The sequence below is a fragment of the Cyprinodon variegatus genome, unplaced genomic scaffold, assembly GCF_000732505.1.
Source record: "Cyprinodon variegatus isolate N-32 unplaced genomic scaffold, C_variegatus-1.0 Scaffold9, whole genome shotgun sequence".
Classification (NCBI taxonomy): Eukaryota; Metazoa; Chordata; class Actinopteri; order Cyprinodontiformes; family Cyprinodontidae; genus Cyprinodon; species Cyprinodon variegatus.
This window is the reverse complement of record NW_015150462.1, coordinates 1,607,698-1,624,560: the sequence shown is the minus strand read 5'-3', so window position 1 is coordinate 1,624,560 and position 16,863 is coordinate 1,607,698. Positions and strand designations below refer to the sequence as shown.

At 38.4% G+C, this 16,863-nt stretch overlaps 1 protein-coding gene across 3 annotated transcripts; it reads right to left on the bottom strand.

The window, feature by feature from the left end:
• Nucleotides 1-2,455: 2,455 nt before the first annotated feature.
• LOC107086823 (zinc finger protein Dzip1-like) lies at nt 2,456-16,152 on the bottom strand. Of its 3 annotated transcripts, none has more exons than XM_015378031.1 (19): nt 15,684-16,152; nt 15,406-15,511; nt 14,741-15,307; nt 11,424-11,508; nt 11,037-11,152; nt 10,801-10,959; nt 10,578-10,706; nt 10,439-10,501; nt 10,224-10,343; nt 8,322-8,370; nt 6,422-6,466; nt 6,217-6,276; nt 5,691-5,863; nt 5,389-5,593; nt 5,118-5,292; nt 3,428-3,756; nt 3,231-3,349; nt 2,980-3,145; nt 2,456-2,857 (listed from the first exon to the last, which is right to left on the bottom strand). In XM_015378031.1, the coding sequence occupies exons 2-19, from the start codon at nt 15,406-15,408 to the stop codon at nt 2,763-2,765; spliced, it is 2,658 nt and encodes an 885-aa protein (XP_015233517.1). In that variant the 5' UTR covers nt 15,409-15,511; nt 15,684-16,152; the 3' UTR covers nt 2,456-2,762. The 3 variants fall into 3 exon arrangements, with proteins under 3 accessions (XP_015233517.1, XP_015233532.1, XP_015233525.1); XM_015378039.1 differs by having other exon boundaries at nt 2,457-2,854; nt 15,684-16,151; XM_015378046.1 differs by lacking the exon at nt 6,217-6,276 and having other exon boundaries at nt 15,684-16,151.
• Between the last annotated feature and the right edge of the window lie 711 nt (nt 16,153-16,863).

Genomic DNA, 16,863 nt, shown 5'->3' with positions numbered 1-16,863 from the left:
TTTTTTTTTTTTTTAAGGAACCAAACCCTTAAATTATGGCTTTTTTAAAAGCTTTTTGCTTGATACAGTAATTTAAATATAATAAACTTGTTTTAATTTCTCCTTATTCATTGTGCTGTACTAATCTCACCTTTTCCTCTTTTTTCTGATGAATAAATTCTTGTCCTAATTTCTCATTTTGTTGAGTGCTCTGCTTTTAGCTGTATTGTTTTTAAAGATGCATTAATAAACTAACTACAAGACTAAATCATCTGTCATATCTGCGGAAATAGTTTCCTAAATAAAAACAATCTGTAACACAGAATGATTTACATTGTAAAATATACACCATTTTTGGAGAGTATTTGCAGCAAAGTCAAAATATTTTATGGAAAGTTATGTTTTAAGCATTTTTTGAATGGAAAATTCACTCATCAATAAAAAATAAGAAAGGTTATTTGTGCTTACTGCTTATTTTATGAAAGTAAAATTTTCTGATTTGATTCTGCAATGATTAGATCAGGCTTTTAATGCAGGAATTTTGCAAATAAAAAATTAGTTTTTTTCCTTTCGTTGCTGGACTTCATGCAGGAATACCTAAACCCAGGGCTGCCAACTTTTCACCAAACCTTGGGGTGAGATTTTGAAATAGTTTGGACAGGAAACCCTGACAGGATTCGATCAAAAGGCTCTGAGGATAAGAGCAGCTATAAGGTTGGAGGTTTTTCAGAGGATTTAACTGAAACAAAGTGTCAGAATGTGGGATTTTTACAGCACAGTAAATGTTGCTGAATAACAATCAGTGATCCATAGCTATGTGGAACAGTTTTCACACAATAAACATTATTTTCTATATACTGGTGTGTTTTTTTAGAGAATTGAAGTAAAGAAGAATGGGCCCTACTAAAATACTTAAATATACTTTAAACTAAGAATTTTAAAACTTAGTAACGGTGAAAGAAGCATTTTATACAATTCCAGTCTGCCACATCATACATGTTTGCATATGAGGAGACATCCATGGCTCCAGCCATATCACAATATTACACTTTATTCTTAGATCAAGGACACTGCTCTCATTACATTTCCAAATCTTTGCCACGTACGGAATGAAGATTATAATTGTATATAGCCGGACTGAGGAACTGGCCTAATTAAATAAACTATTTCAGTAAAAACATCAGTTCTGACACACATCAGGCAGGTAATATTAATGTGTAACAAACTCACACATAATAAATGATAATTATCCTAACATTACCATTCATGATGATGGGGTCATAACTCACCATTTCCGGGGTGGAGCTAGATGGGTGGCGGCATTGGGTGAACTTGACCCCTCTAGAATCTGATTGGTTCCCTCAGCTCCAACCCCCTCCAGATTGAATGACTTTATTGATCTCACAGTGGAGAAATCTACTTGTTACATCAGCTCAATAGTCAAGAAGTTGCAAAAAGGAGAAAAAGATGGATGGTTATATATATATAAAAAATACAGCTGCAGTCTCTTATTTAACAGAATTATTACACAGGGTATTAAATAGTGATTGCACATTAGTTATTGCAGTTACAGTGCTGAATGGCACTAATATGGCAGATGGTTGCCCAACAACAGATCAGTTCCTCCTATACAATAGCTGGTGCTATTTAGGAGGAAATAGTACAAAAAATTTACTCAAGTAAAGGTAGTTATACTTCAGCTCAAATACAATTAGGTTCATAATGTAAAATGTTAAGTAACTTAGTTGCATTTTTGTGAGCAGATTATCTCTTATGGTTTTCAGGAAGGAAAAGATGAGATTTTGCATTTTTCTGAACTTCAGGTCCCTTCCACAGTCTAAATACATTACTGACGTTTGGATGGGTTAATTGGTTACTTTAAACTCACCATAGGTTGTAGCCAGATGTGCTTCCAAGTTGTCCTAAATTTAGATATTCAGAATTTAATCCCTAACAGATTTTTTTGTTTGACAATCTGTGGTTTTAAACAACAAACCACATTAAATCAACCTAATTCAATGCAACTTTGGTCTGATTGAATACCTAAAGGAAAGTAAACAATTACATATTTGATAATTTTATGAAAATACAAACCATGTGTCTCAGCAGGTTAACATTTCAAATGAATCTGAAATTATTTGATCATGGGGAAAAAAAAGCATTTGCATAATCTTAATCTTAAGGTTTAACACCAGTTAGATGTTCAATAGTCATTTTTTCTTAAAATAAAGAAAACTCTTGTAATAACCAGACTCCTGTATTGAACCATAAATGTTTAAGAGTCAAATATTTTTTACAAAATATTCTAATGCATAAACAAAATACTATCAATTTGTTAATTAATAAACATAATTAAGTCAGAAAACTGGAGTTAAAGCCAATGGCGGCTTAGGCTAAAATGAAATAAACTCAGTTTAATCTGCTGATGCCGTATGAGTGGAAGGATGACTGGAGTCAGTGGATACAAAACCTGATAGTTTTTATTTAATGAATCAATATCAGTTTTAGATCAATACAAAATTTGATGTACAAAACCTGGTAGAAATGAAGTCTGAAAAGATCTAAGGCAAAATAAAAAACAACCAAGGCATGAAAAGCACCTTAGAAGAAGAAGCCATCATCTAGTTACTCACTAAAACATGAACAATATAAGCATGTTTTGTCATTTATTGTATTGCTTCTTCTCATTTAGGTACAAAGTCAATAGAATAAATAATAAAAGCTCTTTGGCATTGGCTGGAGATGTGAGGGGAGCTTTCTGTGCTACGTTCGCCGCTCTGCTGTTAATTATTGCTTATATCCTCGGAGTCGCTGAGGTCACTGATGGAGAACGAGCTGCTCTTCAAAGTGCTTCCTGTTCCAGCTTCTGTCAGACCTGCTAGAAACAAAAACGTCTTTTTCACCTTTCCTCAGTCTTGTTTAAAAATTGGATAAAATGGTCTAAAAACAACCAGATGTTCCAGTTTAAGGCTCCTGTGTTGGAGGCGAGATGCCACTGACCTGATTTGGGGCCTTTTCCGGTAGAACTTCCCCAGACGCTGGTGCTGGATGAGTCCAGGCTCTTCTTCAGAGGTCCAGAGCCACGGAGAGGTGCTGGCTTAGACGCTTCATGTTTGTCCTCTAAGGAGGAGACCACCCAATCGCTGCTCTCCTCTAGATCTGTAAACTGTAAACGACGACATTATTCCTCTGTTCTGCAGGTCATCATTAAAGCATCAAACCCAAACAGCAGCAGTGAATCCAGGTCTTACAGAAAGCTCCTGAACCTCATCCTGTCTCCCTGGTAGGACGCTGACGCCCCCTGCTGGTTTCTTCACTCCTCTCTCTGCCAGCTGCGTTTCAACCTTTCTGACCAACTTAAAGACTTTATCTAAAGTAAAAAGAAAAAAAAATGGTGAAGCTAAAAAAATAGAAGAAAACAAAGTAATTTATTTGATGTAAAACGAACCTTTATCTTTGTTTCCTTTATCAATGTTACCGTTCTGGTCTTTAAAACCTTGCAGCTTTCTCGGCTCAGGTTCCATCATTTCACTGACGTCCGACCACTCATCTTCCTCGCTCTCCGTCTTTGCGTTTCCTTGCGTTTTCACGCTGCCCACCGATGGTTTAGAGGAGAACTGGCTGACTGCTGTCTGTCTGGACAGGACCGGGGTAGCTCTGCTGGATCTGATTTCCACTGGAGCTGCTTGGTTTGATTTGAGCTTCAATGAATTTACCCTCTGCTCTGGCTCCTCCTCCATCTCAGACTCTTCCTCCTCTGAACTAAATGGCGGAGTTCTTCAGAAAAGAAGACATACAGGCTTTTCATTAGAATAAATGTTTGTTTTTGAGGTAAAATATGTGAGAAAATAGTAAATACATTGATTTTTAAAAAAATATTCAAAACTTATTTCAGTTTTTAAAGTTTTCCTGGAATTTTATGTACTAGAGCAGAGGTTCCCAAACAAAATAGCAAGAGGGCCACTTACTCTGACATCCAAACTTTTTAAATCAACCAACAGAAATATTTTAATTTAACATTTTGAAAAAGAAAGGACAGCAGATATGTTTTTACAAACTCAGCATTACTCAATTCAGTTTATCTCTTTAGCGCCAATACACAACACGTCATCTCAAGGTACTTAACAGTTCACCAGATCATCCAGTCAAATTTATTAAAAGTTTTCTATCCAAGGAAAACCAGCTGATTGCAATCCCTCACACTAAGCATGCTTGTAGTGACAGTGGAGAGGAAAAACTCCCCTCTAACAGGAAGAAACCTCCAGCAGAACCAGGCTCAGTGTGAGCGGCCATCTGCCGAGGCCGACTGGGTTCAAGGAGACAGAAGCAGACATTATGCAACTTGAAACATAGCAAACAGCTCAGACTTTCACCTTAGTGGAAGAAATTTGCATTTTAAACTTCGGATGAATGGAGTCAAGTCAATTCTTAGGCATGTAATCATTTATCATTCATCATTGGTGAGCAAAATCTGTTTTTAACAGTTAGAGATTTATTGATCAGATACTGATGTGTTAGTTGGACCAAATATTCGATAAATGATGCCGATCCAGAGTGATGATCCAGTCCTTTTTATAAAATAAATATAAACAACAATACAGTTACAGCACTTCTATTCTACAGGGTTTATACAGGAATGAGAAACTCTAATTTAATGCTTTTTAATGCTCTTAGAAATAATTTTAATGCCATCAACGAAGCATATATATATATATATATATATATATATAAAAAACCCCGGCAAAATCATTTATCATCTAAGTTGTTTTTAAAACCTTTTTTTTCACTATAATCATATTTAATGAATTTTAATGCCACTTAAGGCCTTAATTTAAAAAATAGTTATATAATGACTTTTAATGATTTTTAATGACCTGCGGAAACCCTGTTCTATGTTTGAGAAGCCGGTTATGTCACAATGCTGAGAACAGCAGCTAGTGATCACAATTTATATCAGTGATGGATTGTTGCTTTTAAAAAAATAAACTTTACATAAAGACTGATTCCGCAACTCAATAGTAGGATGTACAGATTGTTTATTTAACAAAAAGAAAAAGGAAACCACACATCCTTCTAAAAAAATTTACATTTTAGCAACTAAAACCAGTTAAAGATGTGTAAAATGAATATATCTGTACCTGTTTGAACTAATCCTCCCAGCAGGTTTCATGTTGGGGGTGGAGGTCTTAGGGTGGGTGAAGCCTTTTGTCCGCGGCGCTGGCTGTGGTGTCCTGGGCTGTTTGATGTTTGCCGCTGATGCCGCCTGGCTGGCTTTGGAGGGCAGGCTGCTGGAGCGAGGACGAACCTGCATCACTAAAAGCAGACAGAAATCCGTTAATCGTGAGCAGAGTTAGAGATGATCTCATGCATTAAGAGGCTTTTCTTTGATGACTCAACCCTGGAAAGCACCTTGAACAGGTTGTTTGGCTCTGGTCTGGAAATCTGCAGCAGCTTCTCTGTCTCTCCCCTGTCCAGACACCTTCTGCTCCACAACGTTTGCCATCTCCTCCCAACAATGCCAGTAGTCTGGCATGGCCTTAGCAACAGCCTCCTGCTTTGAATGTACCTTGGCCAGGAAAGAGTTCAGCTCCTTGTTGGTCAAACTTCTCTGGTCCTGAGCAGCAGGGGAAGAAATAGCAGTTGTCATGCAGGTAAATTGCTGTTTTAGAGAAGAGATTTACAGATTTACAGATATATCCTTTTGTTCATACAGGTTTAACCCCCAGGCTCTCCAGCTTCTTGATTACAGAGCGCTCCAGCTCTGATCGCATCTCCTTCTTGATGACGGGATTCTTTTTCACCACACTGGCGCTTACTTTCGGTTTCTTAGCCGTCTCGGTCACTTGCTTGCTGGTCAGCGGCTTCCTCTCAGAGAAGCTGGAGTCTGGCAGAAAAAAAAGGAGCTCAAGCTGTCAGAAACAAAAACATCTCAACACTAAAGCATGCATCAAACAATATGGACGGACAGCCATGCTGCAGGATGAGTTAGACAGACGTGGCTGAAGAGGGACGAGAACAGGTTTTTATTCTTCAGTTTGGCCGACCAACTAGGCAACAAGATAGAAACGACAATCTAAATTGATCACAGGTCAATCAACCCTCTCATTCCAAGTTACTCTTGTAACGTTTTGGCACAAAATGATCTCAGTCTGAAAACAGTCAAGCAACGAGCCGCTCAGCGGAGAATCATGCAGCATCATGCAGCCGTCTGGTTCCATCGGTCCGAACCGCTTTTACCTCTCTCCTCCTCTGACAGCTCCTGTATGGGCTCCAGCTTTAGAGCAGAGACCGGCTCCTCTAAGCACATGGAGGTAAACAAGCATTGGAAGCCGGGACAAACGGGTGTTACAGAAGGTAACAGCAGACTGAGCTGCTTCTAAAGCATCGGGTCAATCAATGGTGGACAGATAAACATGCTCTGCTTCTAATATGGCTAACTCACCGAGAACGACCCTCTTTGGTTTGGGCTCTGGGGCTGGTCCGCTGACTGGGAAACGATAAAACAGTAGAACAGTCATTATTAGAATGGAGCTCATAGACCAGCTGGATATGGTTTTTAGAGTCTGCAGTGATTTGAACTGACCTGTAAGAAACTCAGATAATGCAGTTCTACCCTGGATTGCTTGATATGTAAACATTAAGTTTATTTAAAGGTAAGAATGATTATACCAAACTTTAATTGTTTTCTAAAGCTTATACCACATACAGGCTCAAAGATGCACACACTAACTCAGTAATGTATATTTAAAGGTTGCTTAGCAACTAATTGAATTGAGAAACCTTCACATTTTCTACAAGCAGAGATGCCAACATGGGACGATCCTTTTTGGTTTTTATCAGATGTTGCAACAATATTTAAATAGCATAGAAGAGCACAATAATTAAACTAGCATCTTTAACAAAAAAAACAAAAAAAAACTAACAAAAACGAGCATTTTAAAATCAAAACGTAAACAAATCTGTGGGAATGTTGCTACAAACAAGGAATATAAAACCAATAGAGATCAATGGAGGGAAAAACTGAAGCATTAAACACTGATTGAGGGACATTTTTATATTCTTTCATTTAATTTACAGCTGTGATAATAAACATCCCATGAGAGAACCATCTGGAACCCGAGTCCAGAATGTTACTATGGCACTAATAATCCTTAATATTATTATTTACAAACAGGGACGTACCACAAGAACCACTCATAATTGAGAAACTCCATTAATAAATTCACAGACGCTAAAAAACAAAAGGCCTGCAAATCTTTTGAAAAGATATCTTTTAAAGAAATCCTGGTAAACATATTTCCTTCACAGGAAGTTAAGGAGCAGCCATTGCATCTTTCTATTCCTTATTTTTTATTGCTCCAGCTTGGTTTCTTTAAAAGCTATAATGTTGAATAACACCACTTTTGTCAACATCAGCCTAATTGTTTTTCCCCCCTTTAAAAGTACATCGAGTTATTGTCAACCTTGAAGTATAACAGTTTAGATCACCAAATTCCATCTTTTAAGCTTTAACAGTAGATGTTATTACTCTTTGCATCAAAGTAGCGTCTTCAATTATGTTATAGAACGCAACCGATCACTCATCTATGATGATAAACCATGGAGCTTATTGTGACTTTAAAACATTCAATTACAACGACTTTGGATAAAAGTTGTAAAAGATATGATTTCTTTATTTAATCTGCAAAAAAACAAAAGCTAATCAGGGCATACAGGGTTATGAATGCATATGGAACATACTTAGAGTCATTGCAGAGGCTCAAAAGAGCAACTCTAGATATGAGCAATTATCTCATTTCAGTTGGTCGGTTAGCATTAGCATACTTTATGTATTACTATTTAAAAATGCTTGGATGATGCCAAACAGCAAAATAGAGCCTCAGCATTGATGTTCCCACCACCATGCTTAGCAGTTAGCACACAGTTCTCATTTAAAGCCTGATCACAACTATATCAAACAAACCTGCTAATTTTGTCCACACTACAGGGTCCATATGGAGGAAGTTTATTCTTTCTTGTCCACCCAGGTTAAATTACCTTCACTTATGAACAGTGAAATAAATTCCCTGAGAATACAAAACATTTTCCTTTTATCTTGGGGTAAGGCAGTAGGACTGTGTTATAAAATATGTGTTCCAACAATCCGAATGATCCTAACCCAACATTAAACTGGTCGCTATAACTAGAATTGGCCAATCTTCATGACTACAAAAGTAAGCATTACTCTGCAGTTAGCTGAGAGTAATAAAACTGTGATAGGTGTACATATTTAACGCTTTAGACGAGTTTCAGCTGTGAATACAGCAGCAGACTAAAGGACAAAGAAGAAAGTGATTCCTTACCGGGTGTTTCCACCACCTTGGTGGGTGGATTGGAGGAAATGGTCTTTATCTGAGGAATAACAACACATAAGCATGATAGAGACAATCTTTTAGTGAATATCCTAGTTTTTAAACTTTTGCTATTTTTAAATATTAAAAACAATTTTAAAAAGTAAAACAACAAAACAAAACGAGGTCAGAAATCGATTGCAAATATAAAACAAACTAATTAATCTGCAATAATCGAAACAAGCCTACATGCAAATGAGTCTGCTGGAATATAAATTGAACATTTCGTTAAACAATCCTGATTGAGTTAGTTTTTCTACATTTTGTCAGATCACAATTTATTTAAATGTACTTTCCAGATTTGTTTCTGATAAACTACCACAAAGTAGTGTATAATAGTGAAGCAGAAGTAGAACAAAAGTTTTCTTATCTATCTACTACAATATTTGCTTCCAGAAATCCCATCTTTATTAAATAAAGTCCACCTGTGTGACTTAATTGCAGTATAAATCCAGCTGCTCTGTGAAAGCCTCACAGGTTGGCCAACTTTGGATGAGCTGCACAGAGCCAGAGCTCAGGTGCAAAAAGGGACCCTTTTGCTATGCATTTAAACACCGTATGACCGATGTTTAAATGCATAGCAAAATGACTTGCTAATTGGTCCTGTAGAGGATGACAAAAACATGTCTGCTGTCACCAATTTTCAAGTGCGAAATTTACAACAACAACAAAAATACAACTTTTGCAAACAAAAAGTAAATGCCACTTAAAAAGACATAATGTAAGTTTTTACTGAAAAATATCTTCAAAATAGCCTTTTTATTCGAACCTCTAGGACTAAAACATCGTTTGAAAAGCATATTGACACCTCAGTAGTTCAGAGCTGATGCATCTGTAAGCCTGTAGCCTATTTTTCCTGAATTTTTTTCTGGTTGGAAGTTCCTGCGCTGTTCGGCTGTCCGACCTAGCAAACAGCCGAAGAGTTATATTCAAGGTGGATTTTGTGGATACTCAGAAGCTATCTGCATCAAGCTTCAACTTAGAAACCAATGGTAACTCCATGTAAAGTCAGAAAGTTAAAATAAACAACAAAAAATTAGAAAACGTTCTACTTTTCAACACAGGTTTATAACAGAGAACCCAGAATAAGGTTGTCAAAAGTATAAATACTGTGTATCTATACTTTAATAGTGTACCCAGATACTATGCTAATATGATATCCATGTTAAAAACAATTGCAGATTTCTGGGTTATTTATTTTGCACATTAATTCAACTAGCCTCTGTGATTCTGTTGAGAACGAATGTTCCACGGTGAGATTGAAAAAGGTGTTTTTACTAAATATCTGACGGCATGTTATTTTTCAGCCATTTCTCCTTTTTAGCTTCAGACATTATAATGCTTCAATGTCACATAAATGACAAAGCTTTTCCTTTTTATATGCATTTATTAAAAACAAAATATTTATATTTTGTCTTTTTAATATATGCTACTTTTGGTAGCAGCTTTAAAAATGGAAATAAATATGAGCAATTAATCTTAAAACTGTCTGTATCTCAGCAATATATGCAAGGAAGCCATATTAAAAAAAGGAGTTGTGAAATTATGGAAAAAACCTCGAACTTCTAGTAAAATTAAGCTTTTTTTTTGCCCACTTCAGACCTGGAAATTCCAGCTTTCAGGTCTAAATACTAAACTGCATCCTTCAACTAATCAAGCAGAGTCCGTGCACGAGAATTAGCTTGTATCTGGAGCTCTTCCAAAAAAGCAGCATTGCCTTCCTGTGTACAGTAACATTATGTGTTAACACCAGCAGACGTAGCAAATGCAGGATATCCTGAACAAGGGCCACCAGTCCTCCCAGCTTCCTCTCTTGACATAATCTCCCAGAGTGCTGATTACAGTCAGGCTGACCTGCTCCCTCTGAGCCTTGATGGTCTGCTCCTTCTCCTGCAGCTTCCGGCCCATTTCCTGCTGCAGCCGCTGGCTGAGCTCCTGGTGCTCCGTCTGCATTCTGCTCAGATCGTTCAGCAACTGGAGGATGACGGGGGTTGGGGAGATAAAAATCAATCTGCTTCACTCTCGTTTGCTGCTAGTAGCTCATGATGACCCTTTAAGTGATGCTGTACCTGGTTCTTTTCAGATTCGTGTTGAGCCTTGAGTTCCTGCAGCCTGGATTCCCATTTTTTATCCTAGGAGAAAGTTTATGACCCATTAGACTTCTCTATCAGAGCCTCTAATTCTCTAAGAGTCTCTCAGGTTGCTGACCTGTCTCTTCATCTGTTGCTCCAGCTTACGGAAGGCCTGTAGATTCATCTCTTTATAAATGTCCAGATCTCTTTCTGGCTGAGAGCTGACCGGGCTGCCTGGTTTCGTGGTCTGATTCTGATTCACTTCCTTGAAAAGAAAAGCATAAACAAAGGAAAACATAAGACAGTATTAATTTTAAAAACTAATCAATTTAGTAAAAAGAGCAGGTTCCTCCTCTTACAGTGAGAGCTTGAATGTTTCGGTTGTAGAGGAACTCCATCTCCCTCCGCATGCCGTCCCGGCTGTCCTCTATCTTCCGGTCCATGCGTGCCCTCTCCTCCGCCTTGAAACGCTCCAGTTCTCGCAGCAGCTCTTTTTGCATGGACTGCTGTTCCTGTTCCTACATGAAAAGCACCTTCACATCACATCGAGTCTACCAATCGTCTCCATCTGTCACACCTTCAACAAGGATCCTACCTGAGCAATTTTGACTTGCAGAGTCTGTTGCTGTTGAGTTATCTGCTCCTTCAGACTGCTAATCTCCATTTTGAGACTATCAATCTGAGATTTCTTCTCACTGTCAGACTGCAGCTCTGGAAATTTAAAATAATCCAATGTGTGGAGGCAGAAATGGAAGGAATAAGTCAGTAAAGTATCAATCCCCTCACACCATACGCAGGTTTAACTAAAATGGTCTCATCATCATCATGCTCTGGGGATGCAGAGTTGATGCCAAAGGAGTTTTATCAATCTTCAGCTATTTAAAGTTTTGTTTGTTGCACTCTGTGAAAAAGCCCAAGTGGGCTGAATACTTTTCCCAAGGCATTCAGTTCTTCATCCTACCAGTGGAAGTGATAGACTTACGGATCTGGTACTCATCAGGATGCCGGCGCTGCATGTGGTTATGAAGAAAAGAGGAGTTGAGGAAGGACTTTTCGCAGTGTAGACACTAAAAGAAAGCAGAAATCCAACCGACTGTTTACTGTCTCCTTCTACAGTGAGACACCACAGGTTGAGTTCTGAAAATGAGTAAATATTTCTTAAAATAAGTATATTTACCCTTAATTTGAGTAGGAAAATAAGATGATCTACCAGTAGAATAAGCATTTCTACCCTTAAATTAAGATAATTTGATATTATGAACTTGAAAAAGAGACTGCAGTTGTTTTTTTAATATGTAATATCTTATTCCATTGGAAAAATTGTCTCACTTACTTGCTCAATTAAAAAAAGAACAAACCATTATTTTAAGAAAAATTTACTTAGATATACATTTTTTGTAGCACAGCAAACAGTTTAAACACAAAGCAGCTAAAAACGTTGCTGGGAATAATTAAATTCCCAACAGTCATTAAAAATGATCAAATCAAGATGTCCTAAACTGCAGAAATGTGACAACAGAGCTGAAGATATTACATTTTCTAGCGTATTTTTTCTCAGCTACCGGGGCTGCAGCTCCCCTTGTGGTGGAGAGCGGACATAGCAACTAGCTCCAGAACCAGTAGCAGAGATTCAAATACTTTTTAATTTCAAATATGAAAACAATTTTAAAGGTTCTAGTCCTACTGGACTGAAAGTAAAGATGTAAACTGCTGTTGAAGTTCATATTAGCCTTGCGGTACAGCTAGCTTGAACAGGAACATGGAAAAGTAGCTTTTTAAATCTACTGGGAACATTTGCTTAAAAAGGTCACGGGAAACCATTTCTTTATTAAACCCTTTGGAAAAAACATAAAGTAGTGTTACTTCAGCTTTTAAATTGATATATTTATGAATATTTTCACCAATGTAAAAGCTGAATCAGCAGGAGTCGTATCCCTTCAGTTTCACAGGGTAGTGCAGCAGAGACAGTTTTGTAAAAGGAAAGATAAAAGGTTAATTTTTTTGTTTACATGATATTCTAACAAAATTAGAAACCTGAGCAAAGCTTTAAAAGGTTAATCCAAAACAGATTTGTAATTTAATTTGATAAAGTTTACAGTATTTGTCAGAATCCAGTTCTTGGATTTACCATCCACTCTATTGTTAGTTTAACAAAGTCTACTAATCTTCAGTTTGGCAGCTTTGGCTATTCCCTGATATTCTTTTTTGTGATCGAAAACGTTCCTCCTCACCTAGTAGGCGGTATGCATGATGAAGGAATGTTGCAAACCTCTAAACCCCCCCTTCTGAATTGAACCTGACCTTGAAAGAGCAAGCTGTTCGAGGTAAAACAGAGGCAGTATAAAAATGATTTCAACTGGTGAATTAATTTCTAGTAACATGGTATAAAAACACACCCCTCCTTGTTTTTTTCCCTGACAGCTTTACTGTTTACCTGAACAGCAAATGAAAGTTTAAAAACTTAGATATTAAACACCATAAAACTATGTCAATAATTCAAATCTTTACCAAGCCTTGCTAAACAAACCGGCAGAAGTCAAAAGCAGGGATTGATAAGAAGGTTTAACGGTTTTACAGCTGCGGGAAATTTTAATTGTTTTATTTTTTCTAATGTTTATGTTTATGGTAACTTTTTTACAGGGAAAAATAATGTTAGTGCAATAATAAATATTGTATTTTAGCTACCAGTGCTAAAAGTATTTCCTTCTTTAGCAAAGCAATGGCATCCTGGTCGTTCATTTCTAACCTTGAAACAAACAATCATGTAAACATCAGCTTATGGATTTGATAAATAAATATTTCTATTAATCATGGAGATAAACACCACAAAATGTATTGAATTTATTTTCACATAAAGTAAGCATTTCATGCGTCTTCATTTCATTGTGCTATTCTGGATCCAATCCCTGTTTGGACCGATGATTGTTTATTAAAAATAAGGAACCAAGATAAAATGAGTCTGAGTGATCATCAGTTACTGGAAACAGAAAAAGTAAATTTGCTTTAAGTAGATTAAAAGGAAATCCAAAAATCTCTTTAACTCTTAGGATGTCACAGCAGGTGTGAGCTACACTGGAATAACAATCTAGAAATAACATTTCTTAAATCAAGTATTTACCCTTAATTCCAGTAGGTAAATGAGATGATTTGCCAATTGAATGAGTATTTTTAGTCTTAAAATTACATATTTAGATAAAATGCACTTGAAATTATATTGTCCCATTGCTAAAATGTGTCTTTTACCTTCTCAATTCAAGAACAAATGCACTTATTTTAAGAAAAAATGACTTATCTAGATTTAGACTTTTATACCAGTGTATAAATTAGCATGTATGAACTGTCTTTAGAACAATCAGGTCCAGTTTTCCCTGCATTAATTTACACTAGCCAAACATTTTTTTATACTTTGGGTTAAAATCCATTAAACTGTGGCTCCAAGGCTATCAGTCTGTGAGAATCTCATACCAACACACACACAGCTGCCGATCACAGAGTGACGTGAATGAACCTGTAGCCTTCATGAACAGGAGGCTCCACTGAGCTGGATGTTAAAAAGCCAGGCGGTGTGGGTGATGCTGATACGCTCCCTGCTGCAGGCATCCCTGCTCTCTCCACACGCTGCATCCAACACAGACATCCACTTCATTCAGCATTAAATCCACTGATAAACCAAGTGCCACAGACACGTGGCTCCTCTATCAATAATTGATCCCACTCTGTTAGCTGAGCTTTATGCTTACACCTAGCAACAACGGCTCTACCAGGAAATGCTATAGCTGTAGTCATGGCAACCTTCTGGTCGGGTCAAAGGCAATCATTCAGTCAAGGATCACTGACATGTATAAATACACCACACTACTTTGTGTTTGTAGATCACTTAAAAACCTAATAAAAGGTAAAGTTTGGGGCTTTAATGTGACAAGTTTTATGGGTATAAAGTATTTAGCAGGGAGCTGTAGTTCTGATGGGTAAAGCTCAGTTAGAAGACACACAATCGACCAAAACGTAAACACAGGAGGTGGGTGGGGGAGGTAGGAGAGAAACACTGATTATTGCCTCTTTTTTTGTAAGTGGATTATCAAAAAAAAAAGACTTAGAAAACCACCATCTGCTCTGCAGCTCTAAATCCTTTCTTCAGGTCTGATCTTACCGACAGAATTTGAATAGGTTTTGCTGAGACAAAAGCGCCATGCCTCCCCCTGCATTTCTCAGCTGCAGCTGTGAATTGATTTCAACAATGACAGAGAGGGGGCCCAAAAGGGAGGAGAGAAGGGGGGCGGGGTGGAGTTGGACCTGTACCTTGTGACTGCTGATGATTCGTGGAGCAAGCAGGGATTGTTGGGTGCGTATGACCTTCTTCCTCTGTTTGAGCTCAGCCATCAGCGCCTTCGCCTTCTCCTCCTGCTTCCGGAGCTGAGCCAGCAGCTGCTCCCGCTCTCCGCCGGCCGCCGCCAGCCGCTCCTCCACCTCCCGCAGGTTGAGGCTGAGGAACTCCTGGCAGTGGAGGAGCCACTCTACCGTGAGCTGGGACAGTCGTAGCAGCTTGATCAGGGCCGGGTCCACGGGGCTCTGGCACCGCTGGCAGCGCTCCCCATCCAAGCTGCAGAAGGTCACCGCGCCGATGTGCTCCTGCAAGGCGTCCACGTCAAGCTGGCTCACCACCAGGTCCACGTCCACGGCGTTGATGCGGCGCCAGTCCACATTCTCCCTGCGCGGGCGGAACTTGAAGGACAGGAAAGCGGCGGAAGTCATGCCTGGTTGATGGTTTGCGGAGTGCGGGGAATTCAGGAGGGATGGGATCCCTGATGATGAGCGGGTCCCCTGGGTGTCACTGCTGTAGGGGTAGTAGACTCCATCGTGAAATGGCTGAAACAAAGACCAAAGAGCTCAATGATCGGCTCACATAAGCATCAAATATCAGCTGGAGGGAGAGAAGGTGGCAGACCTGCCTCTGTCCTGCTTACCATCCTTCCCTTGGTGAGATCTCCTCTCCTCTCCGCCCACACCTCCCCTTTACATGCAGCGGAAAGCGTCAACGGCTTGTTACCATGGAGACGGAGACGGGCGTCCCTGGGGAGACAAATGTTATCAAAACACCGCAGGCAGTCAGCAAACGTTCGTCCCAGTAGAGGACGTGCGCCTCTTAACGAATACAGCAGCAAAGCTGGAGTTAATAGACATTTTACCTTTAAATACACCTTAAAAACTAAAGATTTAATTAAAGCAAAATAAAAAGACTTACCTTTAAGTGTGTTAAAGAGGGTGGTGTTAGGGCTAGCAGCGGCTAATCAGTCGGTATCATGTTTCTGAATCTCCTTTTTTGAAAACCTCAGCCTGGTCCGCTACCCAAACAATGTAAAACAAGCCCGAACCTGTTTCATCCACACTCACTAACACTTAGTTTTCCATCTAAACATATAATATCGCGACTTCTTGCCCTTTTTTCTCCTTAAACCCCCCAAAGCTAATTATGTCCCGAAGCCGTTAACTTGCTAACGAGTGGCGTTCGCTTAAAAAAAAAACATTTAAAACAAATATATACCATCCCTTACAATTGTACGAGTTAAATATAGCAATTTAAGTAAGTATTTTATACAATAAACTTACTGTAATGGTGGGTTTAATTATGTAAAGTCTGTAAAAAAAGTTTTTTCATTTACGACACCCCGGGCAGTTTTGTGGGTGACGTAGCTGCTGGTCTCCACATTCCTAAATCCCTGCTTGGTATGAAAAAAAAGGGGCCTCTGTCAAGTTACGCGAGAGAAAACGGGGTTTCCCCTCGAGACCTTCAAAATAAAGGACTGTGGAGTACGATGTAGCGGATTAACAAAAGGAGGCTTTATCCAGCTAAATTTAATGTCAATTTTTCACAAAATAAATAAATAAAATAGACTAAGTCTGCATTCTAAACACATCCATAAATATAAATTATATTTATACTTTCAGGAACTTTTTCTGTATTTTTTTTACTCGCTAAATATTTTTAAGGGACCTTTAAGGAATGTCCCTTGAAGTCTCCTGAAACAATGCAAGAGTTATAATACTAAAAGAACATTCGGTAGAGTAAAACCTTAAAAGATGGGACTTTTTTTTTTCCGTTAATAAACCAGAAGGTTTTGTAACCTGCAAAGTTTCTAAAAATCTAGGGCAGGGGTCTTCAATGTTTTCCAGGCGAAAGACCCCCAAACTGATGGCAAGATGGAGTGGGGACCCCCAAATTATATATATCGTGTGAAATTGTGTTATATTAAACTGGTCCTATAGTCACTCTATTACAGATGGAGTCATGTAACAAAAGTAATTTTTCCCTGGGATTATTAAAGTATTTCGGATTCTGATTCCTGGTTGATGGGACAGGTGTTGTGAATGAAACGGTGCCCAGCTTGAAAAAGCTCCTGTGTGTCGCTGAATGTGTGCATTGA

What these genes read in the sequence shown, in the direction of transcription:
- LOC107086823 (XM_015378031.1), bottom strand. An exon ending in TGCAAGTCAAAATTGCTCAG is followed by an intron (nt 10,960 to 11,036) that starts GTAGGATCCTTG and finishes CTTTTCATGTAG; the next exon opens with GAACAGGAACAGCAGTCCAT. An exon ending in ACGAATCTGAAAAGAACCAG is followed by an intron (nt 10,344 to 10,438) that starts GTACAGCATCAC and finishes GTCATCCTCCAG; the next exon opens with TTGCTGAACGATCTGAGCAG.